We start from the raw sequence: 21,321 nt of genomic DNA on the forward strand, positions 1-21,321 counted from the left end.
AAAATAATTTTAGCTGATTTTTTTTATCAGAGGTAATGTCTGGATGAATGGCTACAATGAGCACGTTTTGCAATGAATGCATAGCTTTTCGAAGTGGTTTGAAGCAGGACACAGCAACTCTCAGCTCCAGAGACATACAGAGACATATACACAGGGTTTAGCTTGTTATGACAGTGTTTGCCGAGGTCAAACGCGACCTCCTTTACGGAGCCTTGTGCCCCCCTGGGGGTGCGCCCCACTATTTGAGAAGCACCGCATTAAATAAATTAAAACTTAGGGGTTGGAGAGATAGTAACACAAGGTGCTTGCCTTGCATGAAATTGACTCCAATTCAATCCCCAGCACTACATATGGTCCCTAAAGCACCATCAGGAATGATCAATACCCAAGCTAAGAGTTAAGAGTAAGACCTGAGCCAGCCCTCAATGGACCAGGGTGAGATTCCTGTCATCCCATATGAACAGAGCCTGCCAGGAACAATTTCTGAGCACAGAGCCAGGAGTAACCTGAGCACTGTCAGGTGTGGCCCTAAATCCAAAAAATATAAAAGAGCAAGCCCTGACCACTGCTAGGTGTGGCCTACAACCAAAATAAAATAGACAAGTTTAATATTGGAAATTAAAGTAGTCCTTCCTATGTAAAGAACAGCTTTGGAAAGAGAATTTCAAAATGAGGAACCAGTAGATAACATACCTTCCCTGCTTTGCATAGCCGTAGATACAAACAGAGGCTGTGTAGCAACCTGTGAGGAAACTGAAGTAATACTGCTAACTTGATTAGCTGTTTCAGAATTAGAAATGACTTGAGCTGGAACATTACTGACACATGAAGCTGCAAATGCTGCAGAATTTGCCATCACCTGTAAGTGTGGAAAAAATATTAGAATACAAAGTTTGGTTTTTTTAAACAATGCTACTTTTTTAATCTAAAATACTGAGAAGACAGTATTTTGATAAAACTACCATACTGATAAGTCAATCTTTATGTAAACTTATTGGTAATATTATGCTATTTCCCTTAGAAGCTCCCAGATTATTTGGACAGTCTTTTTTAATGTATTATTTTTCTGAAAAAAATATTTTGATTCAAAACTCAAGTTTCCCTCCAACTCAAATCACCTATCTACCTATCTTATTCTCAAACATGCAACTTCTGAATTTCTTACACAGAAAACTAGATTTAAAATATACACTATTCTGTTATTTGCATATTAGATATAACATACATTTTAAAATCTATATACACTATTAATAACATACATTTTTTAAACAAAAATGTGTTTTAATTAACTTCATGCGACTGAAGCTATAGCTACTTAAGAAAACAGGATATTTCCCAGGGTACCCATTCTGAAAGACTGATGGTCTATGAATGATAGCAAACTCTTTTTTAATTGTCCTCATATGCAATCTCCATTTGTTTACCAATGCAACTTGTATTATAGATGCTCTTCTCAATCTTTTCCTTTTCCCACAATGATTTTACTCATTTCTATGGTTTTTACCAATGCTGAAAGGGCCCGGTAGCCACTCTCAGCATTATTAGCCAAGTGAAAGAAGACTTAAAATTTGGAATTGGTGCTGTAATACTTCAGATGTACTGAAGGTCACAAGGGCCACACAAGTCTCCTAGGGGGCAAACAGGGCTTAGAGGGTTTTGGGGTGCAGGCTATCAAACTGAGGATCTTATACTATGCTCTAGCTCCTTGAGCTATTTCCCGTGGTCCCTCAAGTAATTTTTTAAGCCAACACCTTATTCTGTACTTACTGTTTGTGGGTAATCAAATGAGGTAACTGTATCTTGATGGGGTACACAATATGATCTTCTGTCCTGAAGAGACTAAATGAGTATAAAAATAGTTTTAAAAGAAAAAAGTGGGCTGGAGCAATAATACAGTGAGTAGGGTGCTTGCCTTACATACAACTGACCCAGATTTAATCCCTGCATCACATATGGTTTTCCAAATCATCCCAGGAGTGATCCTGGAGTAGAGCTAAGAGTAAATCTTGAATTATCACTGGACATGGCTTATTTTTTTTTTAAAAAAAGAGAAATTGAAAATCAAAAAACATACAGATAAAATACCTGCTTTTTCAAAAGTTCCTTAAATCAAAATGATAAGGCATCTGCCTTGCCTAGCCTAGAAAGGACCATGGTTCAATGCCCTGCCATCCCATATGGTCCCCCAAGCCAGGAGCTATTTCTGAGTTCATAGCCAGGAGTAACACATGAGCATCACCAGGTGTGCCCCCCTAAAATAATAATAAAATGATGTCTTGAAAGTATTCAATTTGAAAGTACAAAGAAGATTCCAAAAAGTGTTACTTGAGTGTCTGATTTAGATGACTACTTTATTTTATACCTTGTTTCTGATCACATCCAAATAGAAATTTTTGTTTTGGGGACACATCTACCTATGGTCAAGTCTTACTACTGGCTCTGCTGCATTAAGGGGTCACTCCTGGCAGGTTCAGGGTCCCAGATAAGGTGTTTGGGATGGAACAGGTGCTTAGAAGGCTCTCAGCCACTTGTGAAGCAAGTGACTTATTTGCTATACTACTTGCTTAGTGGGTTTTCTTGTTCAAGTGCTCCGAGGGCAACAGCCCTAATATTAGATAGGTTAAAGCAATGTACTCCCCATCTATGATGTGGTTGAGACATGGGTGAATAGCTTTACAACTTTCCCCCATCTCAAGACCTATTCATTATGAAAGTAAAAGTGATATAAAAAGGCACAGATTTATGAATGACAAACTGTCATGACAGAAAAAAACATTAATGTTGACAAGAAAAATGTTAGGGTGGCCCCGCGCCTTCCTTTGCCACGCAGTGTGGACGTCTTGTCTCTTATCACTGCCATGCCATCTAAAGGGCCGCTGCAGTCCGTGCAGGTCTTCGGATGCAAGAAGACGGCCACGGCCGTGGCACACTGCAAGCGGGGCAATGGCCTCATCAAGGTGAACGGGTGGCCCCTGGAAATGATTGAGCCGTGCACGCTGCAGTACAAGCTCCTGGAGCCTGTTCCGCTGCTGGGCAAGGAGCGATTTGCCGGTGTGGACATCTGCGTCCGGGTGAAAGGGGGTGGTCATGTGGCTCAGATCTATGCCATCCGCCAGTCCATCTCCAAAGCCTTGGTGGCCTATTACCAGAAATATGTGGATGAGGCCTCCAAGAAGGAGATCAAAGACATCCTCATTCAATACGACCGGACCCTGCTGGTAGCTGATCCCAGGCGCTGCGAGTCCAAAAAGTTTGGAGGACCTGGAGCCCATGCTCGCTACCAGAAATCCTACCGATAAGCTGGTCTCCCTGTTGGTTCATCTTTCTAATAAAGGGTTTTGGGACTTGCCGTTTCAAAAAAAAAAAAAAAAAAAAAGAAAAAAGAAAAATGTTAGGGGTAATCACAGGGTAGAAGACAAACCAAGCTATGGCCACAAAAGATTTAGGTCAGATTAAGATAAACTAATAAAAGCATGTCTCTACAATTTGTTTCTAAATATACCCAAAACACCTACCAAGAAATAAATTGTAACCCTCATTCAGAAGGCCCTATAAGAATTCCAATCAACTGTAGATAAAGGTAAGTTAAGAGTTGGGTGTGAAATTATAGTGAGCAAATAAAGTGTCTTGGAAGGCTCTGTGCCTAGAAATCTTCAAGTATTTCAATAGTTTAGTATTTCAGACTGTTGTAAAAAAATTGAAACTGCTACATATTGGGTGACTTCTATTCAGAAGTGGAAGAGATTAACAATAAACTATTGGGGATGTAAAATAAGTAACAAAAACATGTGACAAGTGGAATTAAGGGTCTAGAAATAGTATCTACATCTCACATAATAAAAGGATTTATTATTTTTTTATGGGGACCATACTCAGTGGCACTCAGGGCTTGCTCCTGGTTCAGTACTCAAGGATCATTCCCTGCAGTGCTCAAGGGGATCATATGGGGTGCTAGGGATTGAACCTGGACCAGTCCCATGCAAGGCAAGTAACCTACCTCCTGTACTATCATTCCAGCCCCCAGGTTTCTAATTGTTTATTACTCAAGTGGCTATTTCAAGAGATAGTATAAAATGCATGCGATATAAGCACAATAATGGTGGAACCAAAGAAAAATTATTTATAAGGGGGCAAAGAACAGGGAAAGTATAAAATAATTACATATTATAATTTCTTTCTCTTTCCTACATGTAGTAGATGAAGCTAATAAAGTAAAAAATTAATCTTAAAATAGGTTTTTAAAAGTTTCTCATAAATTCAAATTTCCCAGAAATATTCCAGTTTTTTTGGTACATGTCAAGCTCCTCCTCCTGGCTTCATCTGAACTAGTTATGGTCATGAGATTGATACAGGCAATTAAATATTAGCATAAATAGACCTACTGTTCAATTTCCTTGTATTTCATGCTGCTAAGGTGGTTCTAAAAGAACATGTCTATAGCCTGGATTCCTAAATGACTGATAAACAAAGGCCTACTCCCTATCTGTACTGGGCATATAAGATTAACAAAATCCTAAACTGAATAGATTATGAATCTGTAACTCTTAGGAGATGCGGTTTGGAGAACAGAATGTTACTTCTTTATTTTTATTCTTAGTAGTATTAGTATTCTTAGTATTCTTTCAACACAGAACTTTAAGAAAGGTTTACAGAAAAGAAACTGGTTGGAAGTAATAAAAGTGAATAGAAGGACTTTGAATATAGAGAGGGAGCTGAAGAGGCAACTGTTTCATTATCAAACCATGTAAGATAAAATCGAATAAACCAAGATCACCTTGAATTTTGACCACAAAATTCATTGTTACAATATGAATAAAGTTGAAAGAAAGATTTCAACTAAGAGGGCAGATATATAGTATAGTGGGTAAGAAGGAGCTTGTCTTGCATAATTCTTTCCCCAGCAGTACATTATGATCATATGATCCTTTCCAGGAATGATCCCTGAGCACTAAGCCAGGATTAAGCCCTCAATCACCGGTGGTGTGGCAAAAAAGAAAAATAAAAAGAAAATAGTTTAAATAAAAATGAAACAAAATGGCTCACAGAAAGGCATCCCAAGGTATGAATACCTATTAAGCTCAAGGTTTTTGCAAATAAAGAAAAGAAACCCATTGGGAGGCAAAAGCAAAGAATTTTCAGTATGATTACTTGGCAAATGAAAACAATCACAGTCAAACACACAAATAAACACACTCTAGGCATGGACCCATGAAGGTAGAGAAGGGGAGAACCCTTGTTAGCATTCTTCTTTTATCCTGTCCACCTATTACTAAAACACAAACACCACAGCATCCAGTTTCAGGCCCTAAAAGAACATAGGAGAGACTCACAAGGGAATCAAGAGTTGGGTGGAGTCAGTATCTTACCAAAGAGCAGCTGGAGTTAGTCTCTTACCAAAGAGCAGCTAGATGCAATCGAGAAGTGAACTTTAAAATCACAGAATCCAATCCCCAGAAATTGCATTAGTTGTGGGAACCGAGTGATAGAACAGAAGGTAGGGCATTGCCTTGCACATGGCCAACCTGGGTTCGATACCTGGTACTTCATATGGTCCCCCTAAGCCTGGCAGAAGAAATTTGAGAATAGAGCCAGGACTAATCCCTGAGGGATTAGAGGTATGACCCAAAAATAAAAAAGTAAACAAAAAAGCTATAATTGGGAAGAGATGTCCAAAGCCCTCAACAGAATTATGCCAAACTCCCAGAACCTCAACCCTGTAATACAATTCTTGCAATACCAGAATGGGTGACAAAAGACTATACATAAAGACATATACTGGGGTAAAAATCAGTGGCAGGTATCATCTCAGTGGCCTCTCAATTTTACTGAGAGACACCATTTTTGAGTATCTCCTAGAAACAGATTCTGAGGGCAAATTCCTGACTTCAGCTCTGCCCCTCCCCCCCAGGCTGAGAAACTGGGACACTTTCACAGCTGACCCAAACAGGAGCAGCTCTTCCCAGCACACAGTCCGAGCACACCAGGTCCCCCAATACAAAGCCAGCAAGCAAGGGGGTTGCACTGTTCTTGTCTTGGTAGGCATCTGTGGGTCTGCTGTGACTGAGGAGAATAAGCCATCCAGTATTCCCCACCCCAACCTACCCTGATATAGTTTACCTAGCCACACAGACTCATCTGCCTAAAGTATACATGTAGCCTGAGAACTATCAGACTAAGTAACTTGAACCTGAGCTGCCACTCAGGTTCATACTTAGATTCATACACAGGAGAAGCCTAGGGGCACTCACTCAAAGCCTTAAACCCAGCTTTCTTTCCATGATTATAGGAACTTGGCCTGCAGCTTTTCTTGGATACTCATGAGACCCAAATGTTGGTCACTGCCTCTCAGACTCTGGATAGCTGATGTGCAGGTGCCCCTCACCACTTGCAATCCTGTACTCCAGGAAACCCCTCAGGCCTCTTCAAACTTGGCATAGTCATTCCACTGGTCACCCACACCATCAGTCATTTGGAACATTTGGTGCAGCCTAATGTTGCTCATATTTGCTGCTTGAGGTCCTGCCAAACAAGGATGTGGCAGAAGATACTATCCAAGTCTTCTGGAAATCAGGACTGTAGTACTTACAAAACAAATTCCCTACAGCACTAAGTCAGCTGTTGCTACCTCTTTCTAGACAGTCATGTCCTTGATCCACAGCTGATGATATGCAGGCCCAGTGAATTCTGGCACTGCAGCCATAGATAAGCATCAGCATTGGGACCCTCGGGTCATATTCCTGTTCTGAAAGACCTTGGTGCTGTAGCTGAAATAGGACACTCATCTTCAAAAATTCCTGGTGTTTAAAGTTCATACAAAGTTTAAGAAATAAGAGTCATTATTTGGAATTTGCAATCATAAACCTATCAAGATCTTCCATCACCACCTGTGACTGGTTCAGACCCATATTTTTATTCCTAGTCCTTACACAGCACCAGATATGAATAATAAGAGGAAAATTCACCCACAGTGCTGAACAAACATCAAAACCTAAAAAGGAGCATATCAGACAGCTCTAAACTCCCAGATGAAGACTTTAAAGCCATAATTCTAATGATAATCACTGACATGGAAAATTAGTGGAAGGCAATTTTTGGGGGTCACACCCAACAGTGCTCAGGGGTTCCTCCTGGCTCAGAAATCTCTCCTGGTAGGTTAAGGGACAATATGGGATGCCAGGATTTCGAACCACTGTCCTTCTGTATGCAAGGCAAACACCTTACCCTCCATGCTATCTCTCCGGCCCAGTGGAAGGCAATTTAACAAGGAAAAAAAGTATGACAATTTCCAAAAAAAATTAAGCTAAAATATGATACTTGAACTAAAAAAATGCAATAAAGTGACTCCACAGAATGGCAGAGGATGCAGACCAAATCACTGAGTTCAAGAGAAACAGAGGCAAATACTTGATCTGAATAGAAAATTTTATAAAATTCAAAAAAATAAAGGAAACATAAAAGATTTATGGCATAGAAACTGAAAAATAAATATTTGTTTCAAATGGACTCAGAAGAAAAAAGAAAGGTGAATAATTGTTAGTTGAATATGTAACAGCTGAAAAGTCCCCAAATATAAGGAAAGAGACAAATACCTTAAGCCAGGAAACTTTTAACCCTAAGTATAAAGCATCAAAACACCTTTAAATTGAAATGACAAGGCACAGAAAATAAAATAAAAGCAAGGGGCTAGAGCGGTGGCATAAGCAGTAAGATGTCTGTCTTGTGTGTGCTAGCCTAGGATGGACCATAGTTCCATCCCTTGGTGTCCAATATGGTCCCCCAAGTCAGGAGCAATTTCTGAGCGCATAGCCAGGAGTAACCCCTGAGCATCACTGGGTGTAGCCCAAAAACCAAAAAAAAAAAAAAAAATTAAGAGCTCTCTGCATCACCCTCTAACTGTGAGTGAAACTAAAGGTTGTTCCTCATCCTGACTCTTATATTGGATATGGACATATTCTGAGATCCTTGGCTAGAGAAACCTGACACTAACAACAGTGACTGTGTGAAAAATAAAAGTGTATCGGCATACAGACAATGACTTGGGTTGGGCAACCTAATATGCCTGAAGCCTAGAGTTGGTCTTATGCCAGAAAACTTCAGGTGTAAGGTCTTCTTTTATTTAGGCCAAGGCTTTTTCTTTCCATGTCCATCTATATTTTGCTGGGCCTATGCAAACAATTTCCACACTAACACAGTCTTTGCTGTGCTCCTTTGACTCATTCTTAATGAATTATTGTATTATGATCAATTGTGTCAACAATACTACAGCTTTTAATGTTAAGGGAGTTGCATAATTTTTTTGGCTTTGTATTGCTTTGTGTATAAAATATTATAATGTACTACAATCTGGGGGCTCAAGGGACAAAGTATATGTACATGTTTAAATGAATAATGAAAAAAAGAATTAAGAAACAATTCATCAAAATTTATGGTACACAGCAAAAACAGTAATTAAGGGGATTTCATTACAATACAGGCCTACATAAGGAAAAAGAAAATCCAAATTATAATCCAATACAGTAAACGAGTTTAAAAATAATATATAAAAATTGGTTGCATTTTATGCAATAGAACAGAAGAAATAAAAATAATACAATTACAGGGGGCCGGGCGGTGGCGCTGGAGGTAAGGTGCCTGCCTTGCCTGCGCTAGCCTAGGACGGACCGCGGTTCGATCCCCCGGTGTCCCATATGGCCCCCAAGAAGCCAGGAGCAACTTCTGAGCGCATAGCCAGGAGTAACCCCTGAGCGTCACAGGGTGTGGCCCAAAAACAAAAACAAAAAAACAAAAACAAAAAAAAATAATACAATTACAACTGCATTAAAAGAGTGAAGTATCTTGGAATCAAAATGACCAACATGGTGAAAACTTACGTGGAAAATAGTCACTTTCATAATAAAGAGAACACACAAGAAAATAAAAAAAACATTCCTTGGAAGAATCAACATTATAAAAATGAGCATTCTACCCAATGTAGTAGACAGATTCAGTAAGATCCCCATTACAATTTCAAAGACATTCTGCAAGGAAAAAGAACAAATGTTATGGTATAACCTGTATGGAGTCACAGAAGAAACCAAACAGCCAAGACAATCCTAAAACAAAAGAAGACTGCCTACTATATCATTATTATAATCATAACATTATGGCACTAGATTCTAAATGGACACATGTCAATGTAAAAGAAACATACTAGAAATAAGCTATGAAATATATCTGGACAGGTTTATGAGAAGGGACCATAGAGCACAAGACAGAGAAAGGATTGTTGCCTTTTAGAAATGTATTGAGAGTTTAACACTGATGGTGGGATTGGTGTGAAACATTATATCCCTAAAACTCAACTATCAATAACTTTGTAAGCCATGATTATTTAAGTTAAACATGTAATTGGGGGCTGGAGTAATAGTCCAGAGGGGATATATATCTGTATATACATATATATACACTGTAGATATATAGTGAATATAGTAGATGTATAGTATAGTATAGCTTGCCTTGCATGAGGATGACTCTGGTTCTATTCCTTTCACCCTATTTCGTACTCCAAGCTCACCATGAATGATCCCTTAGTGGAGAGCAAAGAGTAAGCCCTAACTACTGCCAGGTGTGGCCCAAAACAAAAATTTGGGAAAACTGGCAAGTCATATACAAAAGGATGAAACTGAGCTACTTCTCACACCATGCATGGAAATAATCAAAATGTATTAAAGATTTATATCCAAATCAATTAATCAAAGGAAACAGGCAAATCACTCATGATACTGGTTTCTGTGGTGTTTGAATTTTACATTTCTTTGGCAAGAAAAGTAAAAGTAAAAATAAATAAATGGGAAATAAATTTAATTAAATTACAAGCTTCCAAACAGTGAAAATAGTATTGCTGAAATCAAAAGGCAACTTACTGAATGGGACAAAATATGCAAATACCATACTTTTGAAGAAAGGCTAATATCCAAGATATATAAAAACAATAACATCAATAACAAAACCAAATAATCTCATCAAAAATATGAATAATCCCATCCAAAAATGATCCCGTCAAAACAAATATAAGGGGCAAGCAGGAGTCCCAGGTTTGATCCCTGTCACTTCATGGTTTTCCCACCAAAAACAAAACTAAAAGTAAGTAGGATGAAGTGCTGAACTACACTTTTACAAAGAAGACATATAGATGACATATAGGCACATAAAAATATACTCACTGTAACTAATTATCAGAGAAATAAAATATAAGGTAATTATGAACTATTACTTTCTACCTATGAGAATGGCCAAAAACACCAAAAAGGTCAAAACCAGCAATTCTGATGGGGATCTGGAGAAAAAAAATCTCATTCACTGTCGGTGGGGATATAAACTGGCTACTGGCAATCAGTACAGAAATTCAAAAGCTATATTATTTACCAATTCCATTAAAATATGTGTACAAAATATTTATTGTAACACTATTTATAATAAGCAAGATACAGAAACAACCCAAGTACTAAACAACAGATGAGAGGCTAAATAAGTCATAGTATTCAAACATGATGAAAAAGTAAGATGAATATTGTCATTTGCTAAAAGGATATTCCTTTAAAAAACTGGACATTGAGCTCCCATGTGATTCAGCAATACCACTCCTAGGGATATACCCTAGGGCCCCCAAAACACAACACAATAATGCCCTCTGCACGCCTATATTCATGGCAGCACTATTTCCAATAACCAGAATCTGGAAACAACCCAGATACACAACAGATAAATGGCTAAAGAAACTGGTACATCTATACAAAGCAATATTCTGCAGCTGTTATAAAAAATGAAGTCACGAAATTTGCTTATAAATGGATGGTTTTGGAGACTATTAAGTGAAATAAGTCAGAGGGAGAAAGATAAGAACAGAATAGTCTCACTCATATGTGGAATTTAAGAAAAATAAAAGACAGTATAATAACAACACCCAAAGACAATAGAAATGAGGGCTGGAAAAACCAGCCCATGATAACAAGCATATCACAAAGATTGCTAAGAGCACTTAGAAAAATAACTACACTAACAGCTACCATGACAACAAGGAGGTGGGAGAGATAGGAAATGAGGAGACAATGGTGGTGGGAAAGTTGCACTGGTAAACAGGGGTATGCATTTTATGGATAAAACCCAATTACGAATGTCTGTAACCATTGTGCTTAAATAAAGAAAAATAAATAAGAGATTCCCAAACTTAAAAGTTGGAAACAGTAAGAGCTGTGAATTTCCCTTTGCTCCATGAATATTGCCTTCATTTCAGACTTATTTCTGCCAACTTTTTCAAACAAATAGAAAAGTAGGTAAACTTATTCTGCTGTGTTTTCTAAATTCCTCAAAATGAATGGCCATGAAATGTGAAAACAACTGCCATAACCAAAACAGTATCAATGGGATTGTACAAGCAAAAAAGGCAGGGTTATATTTGTGATTATTATATGTGATTATAATATATATTATTATATATTATATAATATATGTGATTATTCTTACTTGGAAGGGCAAATTTCAAAGTATTAGAAAAAAGAAAAGGGAAAAAAGAACAGTGAAAGAGCCAAAATAGGTAATTTTATGAATATTGTCATTTGCTAAATTATATGCATACTGTCATATAATTATTGTCATTTTCTAAGTTATATGATGAATATTGTCATTTACTAGAGAATGTCATATTAAGCAAAGTAAGTCAGAAGGAGAAAAGACAAAGCAGGTAATCTTCCTTATTTGCAAAGCATTTAAAAATGAAGAAAAAAAACTATGTCCAATGAAAACAAACTAATTTTATTTATTATTTAAACTAATAAAAGAATTGAGGTTGTTAAGGTTAGGAAGTGAGTAGAAAGAGATCAGTGCACAGCTAGGGGAAGGATATTGACATTTTTGTGGTAGTTGTGGTAGGATAATATAGTACCCCTAAAACTTTAAAACATTTTACTCTCTGAATATTAACACAGCTTAATAACAAAATTTAATCATATAGCTAAAAAATCCATACGAAGTACCTGAGTTTTTAAATTTTCCTTTAGACCATTAATTTATTAAGATAAAATTAGTTTGTAAGTTTGTAATTCTATATTTTAGGGATACAATGTCACCACACCAAGTCTTCCTCCAAAGTGCCATTAACTTTCTATCGAAGTCCATAAAACCCTTTCTGTCCATTCTCGCCCTCCCTCCACCCCTAGGCCTCTTGCTTCCTATGAGTAAGAAGTAAACAGAGCAGCTCAGTTACAGTTACTAAGGGATATTATTCCCCAATGTCCATTTTAAATAGGACCACAAAAATAAGGGCCTTTAATAACACACAGAATAGTTATTATCCCCAAGTTGGGCATCTCACACAAATTTGTCCATATTGTCAGAAATGCTATAGACCAGTAACTGCTTCTCCTTACTTTCTGCTTCTGAATGGAAATTTTTCTACACTAGTAGTTTTTGCTTCATCATTTAAAATTGGGTATTTGGGGGCCAGAGTGGTTTGCTTTCACGAGGCTGATCCAGAACGGATGCGGGTTTGATCCCCAGCATCCCATATGGGATTCAGGTGCGATTTTTGAGTGTAGAGCCAGGAGTAACCCCTGAGCACTGCCAGCAGTGGGCCAAAACACCAAAAAATAAAATAAAATAAAATAAAATAAAATAAAATAAAATAAAATAAAATAAAATAAAATTGGTTATTCAGAGAGTGCAGTGAGTGGGTTAGAGCTTGCATTGCAAGTGACTGACCAGGGATCAACTCCCATCATCCCATATGGTCCCCTGAACCCTGCCAACTGTAATCCCTGAGCACAGGGCACAGAGTGTTCTAACACATACCTTCACCAGTGCACATTCCTGCCACCAATGTCCCCAGTTTCCCTCCTGCCTCTATAACAGACATTTTTCTTCTCTTCAGAAGTTTGAAAGACTTATACTTTTCAAGCTATTGTTTCCTTCCATGGCACTCGACCAGCTTGAATCTCTGAGCAGAATTGTATTGTAGAACTCCACGGAATATGTTAACATAACTAAGAAGAACACTATCTGACGCAATACATAACTGAAATTTGTAGCTTATATAATTTTAGGGAATTTCAGGGGGGGCTTAGCTTTATGATTGTATCTATATCTAAGATTCACCACAACTACCATCAAAGTTCCACTACATAATTCCATCTAATACCAAAAAATACAATCCTTTAAATACTGTTAGTGTCTGAATTTCTTCATCAATCCACATATATTAGGAATACATGAATACTTTCATAAAAGCGTAAGATGACTCCAGTTAATTTTTGGGTCACTCATTTTTCAACTACAAAATGAGAATGACCTTCACAGGACTATCTTGATTTAATGCCATTTCATTTAATATTATAACATTGACAAAAGTAAACTGACTCCTAGTCCAGGAATATTTCATGTTCTCCCCACATCTGTAAATTTTCTCATGGTATTCCAATTTCTTCCCACATTCCAAAGAATTCACATTCCAAAATTGACCCAGTGTTAATTCAAGTGGGTCTCTGGCAACCCAGAGACCCTGCCATGCACCCTAAACTGCTGGGACTAGCCCCATCCACCCATGACTCTAAACGAAAAAGTAAACTGGAAAATAAATACAAATTATTTCTTAATATTAAAAGTGCTGATGCTGTTCAGAGATTATAGTACTTGGCTCTGCATGTTGCCAACCCTCTTGCAACATCTGGCAACACAAATGGTACCCTGAGTAATTACCACAAGTAATCTGTGAGCCTGGATCCAGGACTAAGCTCTGAGCAGCACAGGGTATGATCAACAAAATCCTCCCACAAATAAAAGTGCTTGCAGATTCTGCTTAATTTTGACCAAAATTGTACTTAGAAAAACTCAACTATTTAACTTTTCATTTTATCAACTAACCTATGACAAAATGGTTTCCTTATGTATCATTTCACTTAAGATCACTGTTTTGAAAAATCTACCAAGATTATCAAGTGAGGACTCAATGTATTTGGATACCTTTTAGAAGAGTACCCTAGTATACAAGAGTTAAAATAAATTAGCCATTATTGGGGCTGGAGTAACAGAATAACAGTAGAGCATTTGCCTGCACGTGGTCAACCAGGGTTTGACCGCTGGCATCGCATAAGTCCCCCAAGCCCACCAGGAGTTATCTTTGAGAACTTCCAGGTGGCCAAAACTAAAAGTAAGCCATAATGAAATACTTACTAAGTTTGCTGTAGATTCACAAACTTCATAAACATCCGAAGTTTCACAGGCATCTTCCAGAAGACATAAAGTAAAATTTAAAATTAGAAATACTTTCAAATTAGCATTTATAGTTTGAAATTGTATAAATGATGAAAAATGCCTGATTATATTAAGAACACACTAACCTGAAGGGTAAATATAATCTCCAGGATAGTGACCTGGAAAAAAAAGGATGTTTTATTTCAATCAGAGAAGGCCAGGTTTTTCTTGAGTTTCCTGGATCAATAGTCAAACCTAAAATGTATATGCATTGCTGAAATATGTCAATTACATTTTCAGACTAACAGATATTGAAGTCAAACTGGTTGCAAACAATACTTTTTTTCCTTTCAAAATTCCCTTTATTCTTTCTATCCAGAGAGAAAGAATCTAACTTGTCCCTTTTCTTCAGCAGGTGATTGATTATAACTGCTCTGGGGTTAGACTTGCCTAGAACTGAATTCTGATTACATTACTTTAGACTACTAATCTTTGTGTCTCAATTTTTTTCAAAACAGTATCTAGATCATCAGCATAAGTGTAAAAAGATCTTAGCATCATATTTGACATAGGATAATAATGACTATAAATAATTTAAGCATATGGACAACAGGAGAATGTACCATGCCTCATGTTTTTTTCAGCATTCTTTCAGATAAAATATTCATTCTGTATCTGCCATCAAAGCATGGTTTGGTGGATTTAAGTATTTTGATATAAGGTTACACAACACTGAAATGCAGAGAAAATTATTCCACAATTAAGCAACTTGTACCATATAACACCATATAGGCCAAACTGGACTTCATTCTCAAACATAAAACACACAACCCCTACAAATAGCAGGATTTAATATAAGAGTAGATTTGGATACTTTTTCCTCTCAGTTTTTTGAGTTATCATAATATACAAAGCTGTTAATGAGAGTTTCCTGCGCACATGAAACTAACCACTACACCAGCTTGCTATATTTGAACACTGAATATACCACCACAATGGAACAAGTACACATGTAGATACTCACTGTACTAAATGATAAAAACAAAAGGGCCATATTAAGAAAACAAGATTATATATCCTCAGCATGCTCATAATCTGAGATCATTCATAAACTAGATTTTTCACATAGAAAAAATAAAGATCTTGACTGGCAACTCAGTATTATACTGCCTCACACCTCGTCAATTCCCCCACTCCCCATGAATGATTTCAGTAGGAAATATATAATTTTACAGAAAATAATAAAAATAAGCATATCTTAGGTGGAAGGGAATTTCACAACTGTTAAGAGCATACATACAGGCTTCAGACTGAAACAAACCTGAAGTCAAATTTGATCTCTTTGAGTCAAAGATCCACGGATTATAGCTTTTACTTTATATGAAATACCTAAAAAATAGGTCTATCCACTAAGCTAGAAAGCAAACAGTTTGTTGTCTACATCTGAGAGGAGCATGAGTAGGTATAAAGAGTAGTGACTACTAATGTCAATATTTCTTTTAGGGATGTTAATAATGTTCTAAAATTGAATATGGGATAGTTATTTTAATTTTGACTCTAAGTACCATTAAATTGTATAGTTTAAATAACTGTTAGCAACTGTATCTCAATAGAAATATAAATAATCTGTCACTAAGGGTAATATTCCGGCCATGTTTTTTACACTTAAAATATCAAATTCCTCTTACAAGTAATCAAATGTCTCAGAGATTTACATACATTAAGCATTTACTTTAAATATAAATTAGTGCAGAGGATGGCCTATAGGATTCATTAAATAGAAATGTTCAATATATCAAGCAGATGTGTACAAATAGTTAATTTTATAGCAGTATTATAAAATAGCAGCTACTCACATACTTACAAAATGCAGAAGACGACTACAAGTAGGTCTTCACTAATAAATATGCATTTCTATACTTAAATCTCACCATATCAAATCTCACTCAAGATCAATGAAGAAAACAGAAAATATATTATAGCAGTGTAGTGTGCTATCAAACCAGAAATCTCTCTCTGATAAAGCCAAGACAACATCTTTAAAATCCAGTAAATTCTCCGGGGCAGTCTCTGGAGGAGGGGTGGGTGAAGGAGGAGGGGGGGTGCCCACCCTGGCGAAGTCTTGGTAGCTATACCCACGTCCTACAATTGCCACCATGCCAAAGGCCCAACTTCATAGCTTTACCATTGATCCCTGAATACACCTTGTAAAATGTCCCACATGCTGTATTTCCAAGCCTGGGTGAGAGGACCTCAAGCAGGGTCACCTCTTGAATTAACAAACCAAGATAGTCATGAGGGAGCAAAGTATGAAATCAGGTGGCTTCCAGTCTCAGGGCCCACCAAACTGAAGCCTCTCCTTATGGACCAGTTCAAATCCAACCATGATGGGGGAGAGTCAAGTGAGAAACAAAGTACCTATCAAGCTAATCTAGTCTAGGTGGACTTTTATGTCAAAAGGGTTGGTGAAAAGAAAAAAAAGGAAGCTGGGAAATGTCTCTGTTTTGGGTAAAAACACACCAAACACACTAACCAATGTCTTTGTTTTGGGTAAAAAAACACCAACCACACCTAAACAACCAAAACTCCAGGTACACCAGCATTTAGGCTGATATATCCAGGACTCCATTGGAGTAAGTGTGGGCAAACACCAACCATTTTTTCATACTTCCAAAAGCCTTAATAGCCGTAGCCAGGCCCCCAAGCTGCTGCCATGTCAGACACAGAACTTGAAATTATTGGACCATGTTTCACCTTTAAATTTGTCAATATTGACACCCCAGTAGGAACATACCAAATTAGATGTCAAAGTAGCCTATAAGTCACCTATGGTTAACAAACCAAAAACAAGAATTTTCAACTAGCAACTAACAGCTTAGTAAAATTTCAGGTGACTTAATAAATCTACTGTGAAATATAATAATTTCTACAAATTTTCTTTTGCTTTAGTTGTTTTTGGTAATTCCATTACTACTTAAACTGTAAACAAGCAATATAAAGTACACTATTTTGTGCCTGCAAGGGGGCAGTTTTGGAGGTGGGTGGGAATCTGGGAACACTGATGAAGAGAATTTGACACTGGTGTTGGAACATGAAATGGCAAAAACATGTATTATGAGCAACAATGTAAACCATGGTGTTTAAATGAAGTAATAAAAATTTAAAAACCCGGCAAAAGCCGCCTCCCTGTGTGTGACACCAGGCGGGGAAAATCCGCAAAAGTACACCGGCCCAGTGGGGCCCAACTGTGAAAAACTGTGAGTGTGACCTGTCTATGTCTGTCTACTGTCCTCTTGCGTGAAACTCTTGCGAGTGGGGCAAAAAGAGGCTCCAGAAACCTCGCTCGCCCAGACGCCATTTTCAGGGAGGGACTACAGAGCATGAAAACCGGCAAGGCTTTGCAAAAGCCGGCTCCCTGTGTGTGACACCAGGCGGGGAAAATCCGCGAAAGTACACCTGCCCAGTGGGGCCCACTGTGAAAAACTGTGAGTGTGACCTGTCTATGTCTGTCTACTGTCCTCTTGCGTGAAACTCTTGCGAGTGGGGCAAAAAGAGGCTCCAGAAACCTCGCTCGCCCAGACACCATTTTCAGGGAGGGACTACAGAGCATGAAAACCGGCAAGGCTTTGCAAAAGCCGGCTCCCTGTGTATGACACCAGGCGGGGAAAATCCGCGAAAGTACACCGGCCCAGTGGGGCCCACTGTGAAAAACTGTGAGTGTGACCTGTCTATGTCTGTCTACTGTCCTCTTGCGTGAAACTCTTGCGAGTGGGGCAAAAAGAGGCTCCAGAAACCTCGCTTGCCCAGACGCCATTTTCAGGGAGGGACTACAGAGCATGAAAACCGGCAAGGCTTTGCAAAAGCCGGCTCCTTGTGTGTGACATCAGGCGGGGAAAATCCGCGAAAGTACACCGGCCCAGTGGGGCCGAACTGTGAAAAACTGTGAGTGTGACCTGTCTATCTCTGTCTACTGTCCTCTTGCGTGAAACTCTTGCGAGAGGGGCAAAAAGAGGCTCCAGCGGAGCACTTTTTCTAAGGAAAGAACTCCATTGCAACAAGAAGGAAAAATCACGCTAAGAACGGCGCTATATCACAGAAGCAAACATTTCTCTCCGGACTGTCTTCTCTGTTGCATGCTCGGGCCTAAGATTTGACCCAGTGTGAGGCTTCATCCACGGAGGACTCCCCTCCCTTAGAGGCAAGTCAGCCCATCCAGAAAGGGAGGAGCCAGAGGAGTGTGCTGCCTGCATCATATAGACAATGAATACCACCAAAACACATAGAAAAACCCACAATACAAGTGTGACAATGGGGAAACAACGCAGGCCAGCATCAGACATAGAGAATGAAGATGACAATTCTGAGGACCAGATAATGACTGAACAACTAATCAACCTCTCAGATAAGGACTTTAGACTAGCAATATGGAAGATGCTCAACGGACTCCAAGAAACCATGGATTGAGTTGAACAGAACACTAATAAGAACCAAGAAAATATGAAGACAGAAATCACAAAACTCCAAACTGAAATAACATGTCAACTAACAGGACTGAAAAAGTCAGTAAACGAAGTGAATGACAAAATGGATAAGTTCTGGGACAGGGTATCAGAAGCTGAGAATAGACTTGGTGCTGTGGAAGATGAGATACATAACAATTCCATACAGCAGGAGAGATTGGACAAAAAACTTAAAGCAAATGAGCAGACAATGGAAAAATTAGTCAAAGAATGGGAACAGATGAAAATAGAATTCTATGATAAGATCAACAGAAACAACTTAAGAATCATTGGAGTCCCAGAGACCCAGGAAGAAAATTTCCAGGAAGAATCAACGGTCAAGAACATCATTAAAGAGAAACTTCCAGAGCTAAAGAATATATGTGATCAAATCCTGCATGCCCGAAGAGTACCAACCAAAAGAGACCCCAGAAAAACCACCCCAAGACACATCCTAGTCACAATGACAAATCCCACAGATAGAGACAGAATTCTGAAAACAGCAAGATCAAAAGGGGAAATCACGTTCAAGCAAGCTTCCCTGAGATTTACAGCAGACCTGTCACCAGAAACACTCAATGCCAGAAAGCAGTGGTGGGATATTGTGACAAGACTGAATGAAATGAATGCTTCACCCAGAATACTATACCCAGCAAAACTCACTTTCCGGTTTGACGGAAGAATACATGGCTTCACAGACAAAAAACAGCTCAGAAACTTCACAGACACAAAACCAGTCTTAAGAGAAAAACTGAAAGACCTAATCTAAGACAAGACTACCCAAAAGACACACCAAATTTTGAAATAAAGATGGCGTTAAATCCCAGGACAATTCTTTCTCTCAATGGACTAAATGCACCAGTTAAGAGACACAGAGTGGCTTAATGGATCAAAAAACTCAATCCGGGGCCGGGTAGGTGGCGCTGGAGGTAAGGTGTCTGCCTTGCAAGCGCTAGCCAAGGAAGGACCGCGGTTCGATCCCCCGGTGTCCCATATGGTCCCCCCAAGCCAGGGGCGATTTCTGAGCACATAGCCAGGAGTAACCCCTGAGCATCAAACGGGTGTGGCCCAAAAACCAAAAAAAAAACTCAATCCAACCTTCTGCTGCCTACAAGAAACGCACCTAAATAGTCAGAACAAACATAGACTCAAAATAAAAGGCTGGAGAAAAATTATCCAAGCAAACAACAACCATAAAAAAGCTGGAGTGGCCATACTAATATCAGATAATGCAAACTTTATACTCAGAAGGTTGTAAGGGACAAAGATGGACATTTTATATTAATCAAGGGGTACGTAGAGCAGGAAGAATTCACTCTCCTAAACATATATGTACCAAATGAGGGGCCAGCAAAATATTTAATACAACTGTTGACAAATCTGAAAAATAGTATCAACAACAACACAATAATTATGGGGGACCTTACCACGGCTTTGTCAACACTGGATAGGTCAACCAGACTGAAACCCAACAAGAATATACTAGACCTGAGGAGAGAAATGGAAGAAAGAGGCCTAGTGGATATATATAGGACACTCCATCCCCAGAAACCTGGATACACATTCTTCTCCAATGTACATGGGACATTCTCCAGGATAGACTACATACTGGCACATAAAACATACCTCCATAAGATCAAGAGGATAGAAAGTTTGCCGACTACCTTCGCTGACCACAAGGCTCTGAAATTATTTGTGAACTCCAAAGGGACTCAGAAGAAACACTTTAACACCTGGAAGTTAAACAGCCTCATGCTCAATAACCAGTGGGTTCGAGATAAAATCAAGGAGGAAATCAAAAGGTTCCTGGAAACAAATGACAATAAAGACACAAACTATCAGAACTTATGGGACACAGCAAAAGCAGTACTGAGAGGAAAATTTATAGCTTTGCAAGCACACATCAGGAAGGAAGAAGGAGCTTACCTGAGTAGCTTAATGACACAGCTAATAGAACTAGAAAATGCTCAACAAAAGGACCCAAGAATAGGAAGACAGAAGGAAATAACAAAGCTGAGAGCAGAAATCAACGAAGTGGAAACTCAAAAAACAATCCGAAAGATCAACGAAAGCAGAAGTTGGTTCTTTGAAAAAATAAACAAGATTGATAGACCACTGGCAAACCTAACAAAGAAAGAGAGAGAGAGAAACTTGATAACTCGTATTAGGAATGAAAAAGGAGAGATCACTACTAATATGACAGAGATTGAAAGGGTAATCAGAAACTACTTTGAAAAACTCTACGCCACTAAAAATGAGAACCTGGAAGAAATGGATAAATTCTTGGACTCTTATAATCTTCCACGGTTGAAGGAAGAGGATGTAGCATATCTAAACACCCCCATCACCATTGATGAAAGTAAAATAGTAATCACATGTCTGCCGAAAAACAAAAGCCCAGGTCCAGATGGATTCACTAATGAATTCTATCAAACTTTCCAAGACGAACTACTGCCAATCTTGGCAAGACTCTTTCATGAAATTGAACAAACAGAATCACTTCCAAATAGCTTTTATGAAGCCAGCATCACCTTGATACCTAAACCAGAAAGAGATGCTACGAAAAAAGAAAATTACAGACCAATATCACTGATGAATG

The 21,321-nt window shown here is 38.4% G+C and overlaps 2 protein-coding genes across 2 annotated transcripts in view; one reads left to right on the forward strand and one right to left on the reverse strand.

Moving 5' to 3' along the window:
• The window catches only part of ALG13 (ALG13 UDP-N-acetylglucosaminyltransferase subunit), a 115,697-nt gene that overhangs the window by 18,833 nt on the left and 75,543 nt on the right, over positions 1-21,321 (reverse strand). The window contains 4 exon segments of the mRNA XM_049767651.1: positions 694-859; positions 1,768-1,839; positions 14,203-14,255; positions 14,370-14,402. Coding sequence (XP_049623608.1) covers positions 694-859; positions 1,768-1,839; positions 14,203-14,255; positions 14,370-14,402 — 324 coding nt within the window.
• On the forward strand, positions 2,832-3,349 carry LOC125999568 (40S ribosomal protein S16-like). The gene has a single exon (XM_049767649.1). The coding sequence runs from the start codon at positions 2,859-2,861 to the stop codon at positions 3,297-3,299; it is 441 nt and encodes a 146-aa protein (XP_049623606.1). The 5' UTR covers positions 2,832-2,858; the 3' UTR covers positions 3,300-3,349.

The sequence above is a fragment of the Suncus etruscus genome, chromosome X, assembly GCF_024139225.1.
Source record: "Suncus etruscus isolate mSunEtr1 chromosome X, mSunEtr1.pri.cur, whole genome shotgun sequence".
Classification (NCBI taxonomy): Eukaryota; Metazoa; Chordata; class Mammalia; order Eulipotyphla; family Soricidae; genus Suncus; species Suncus etruscus.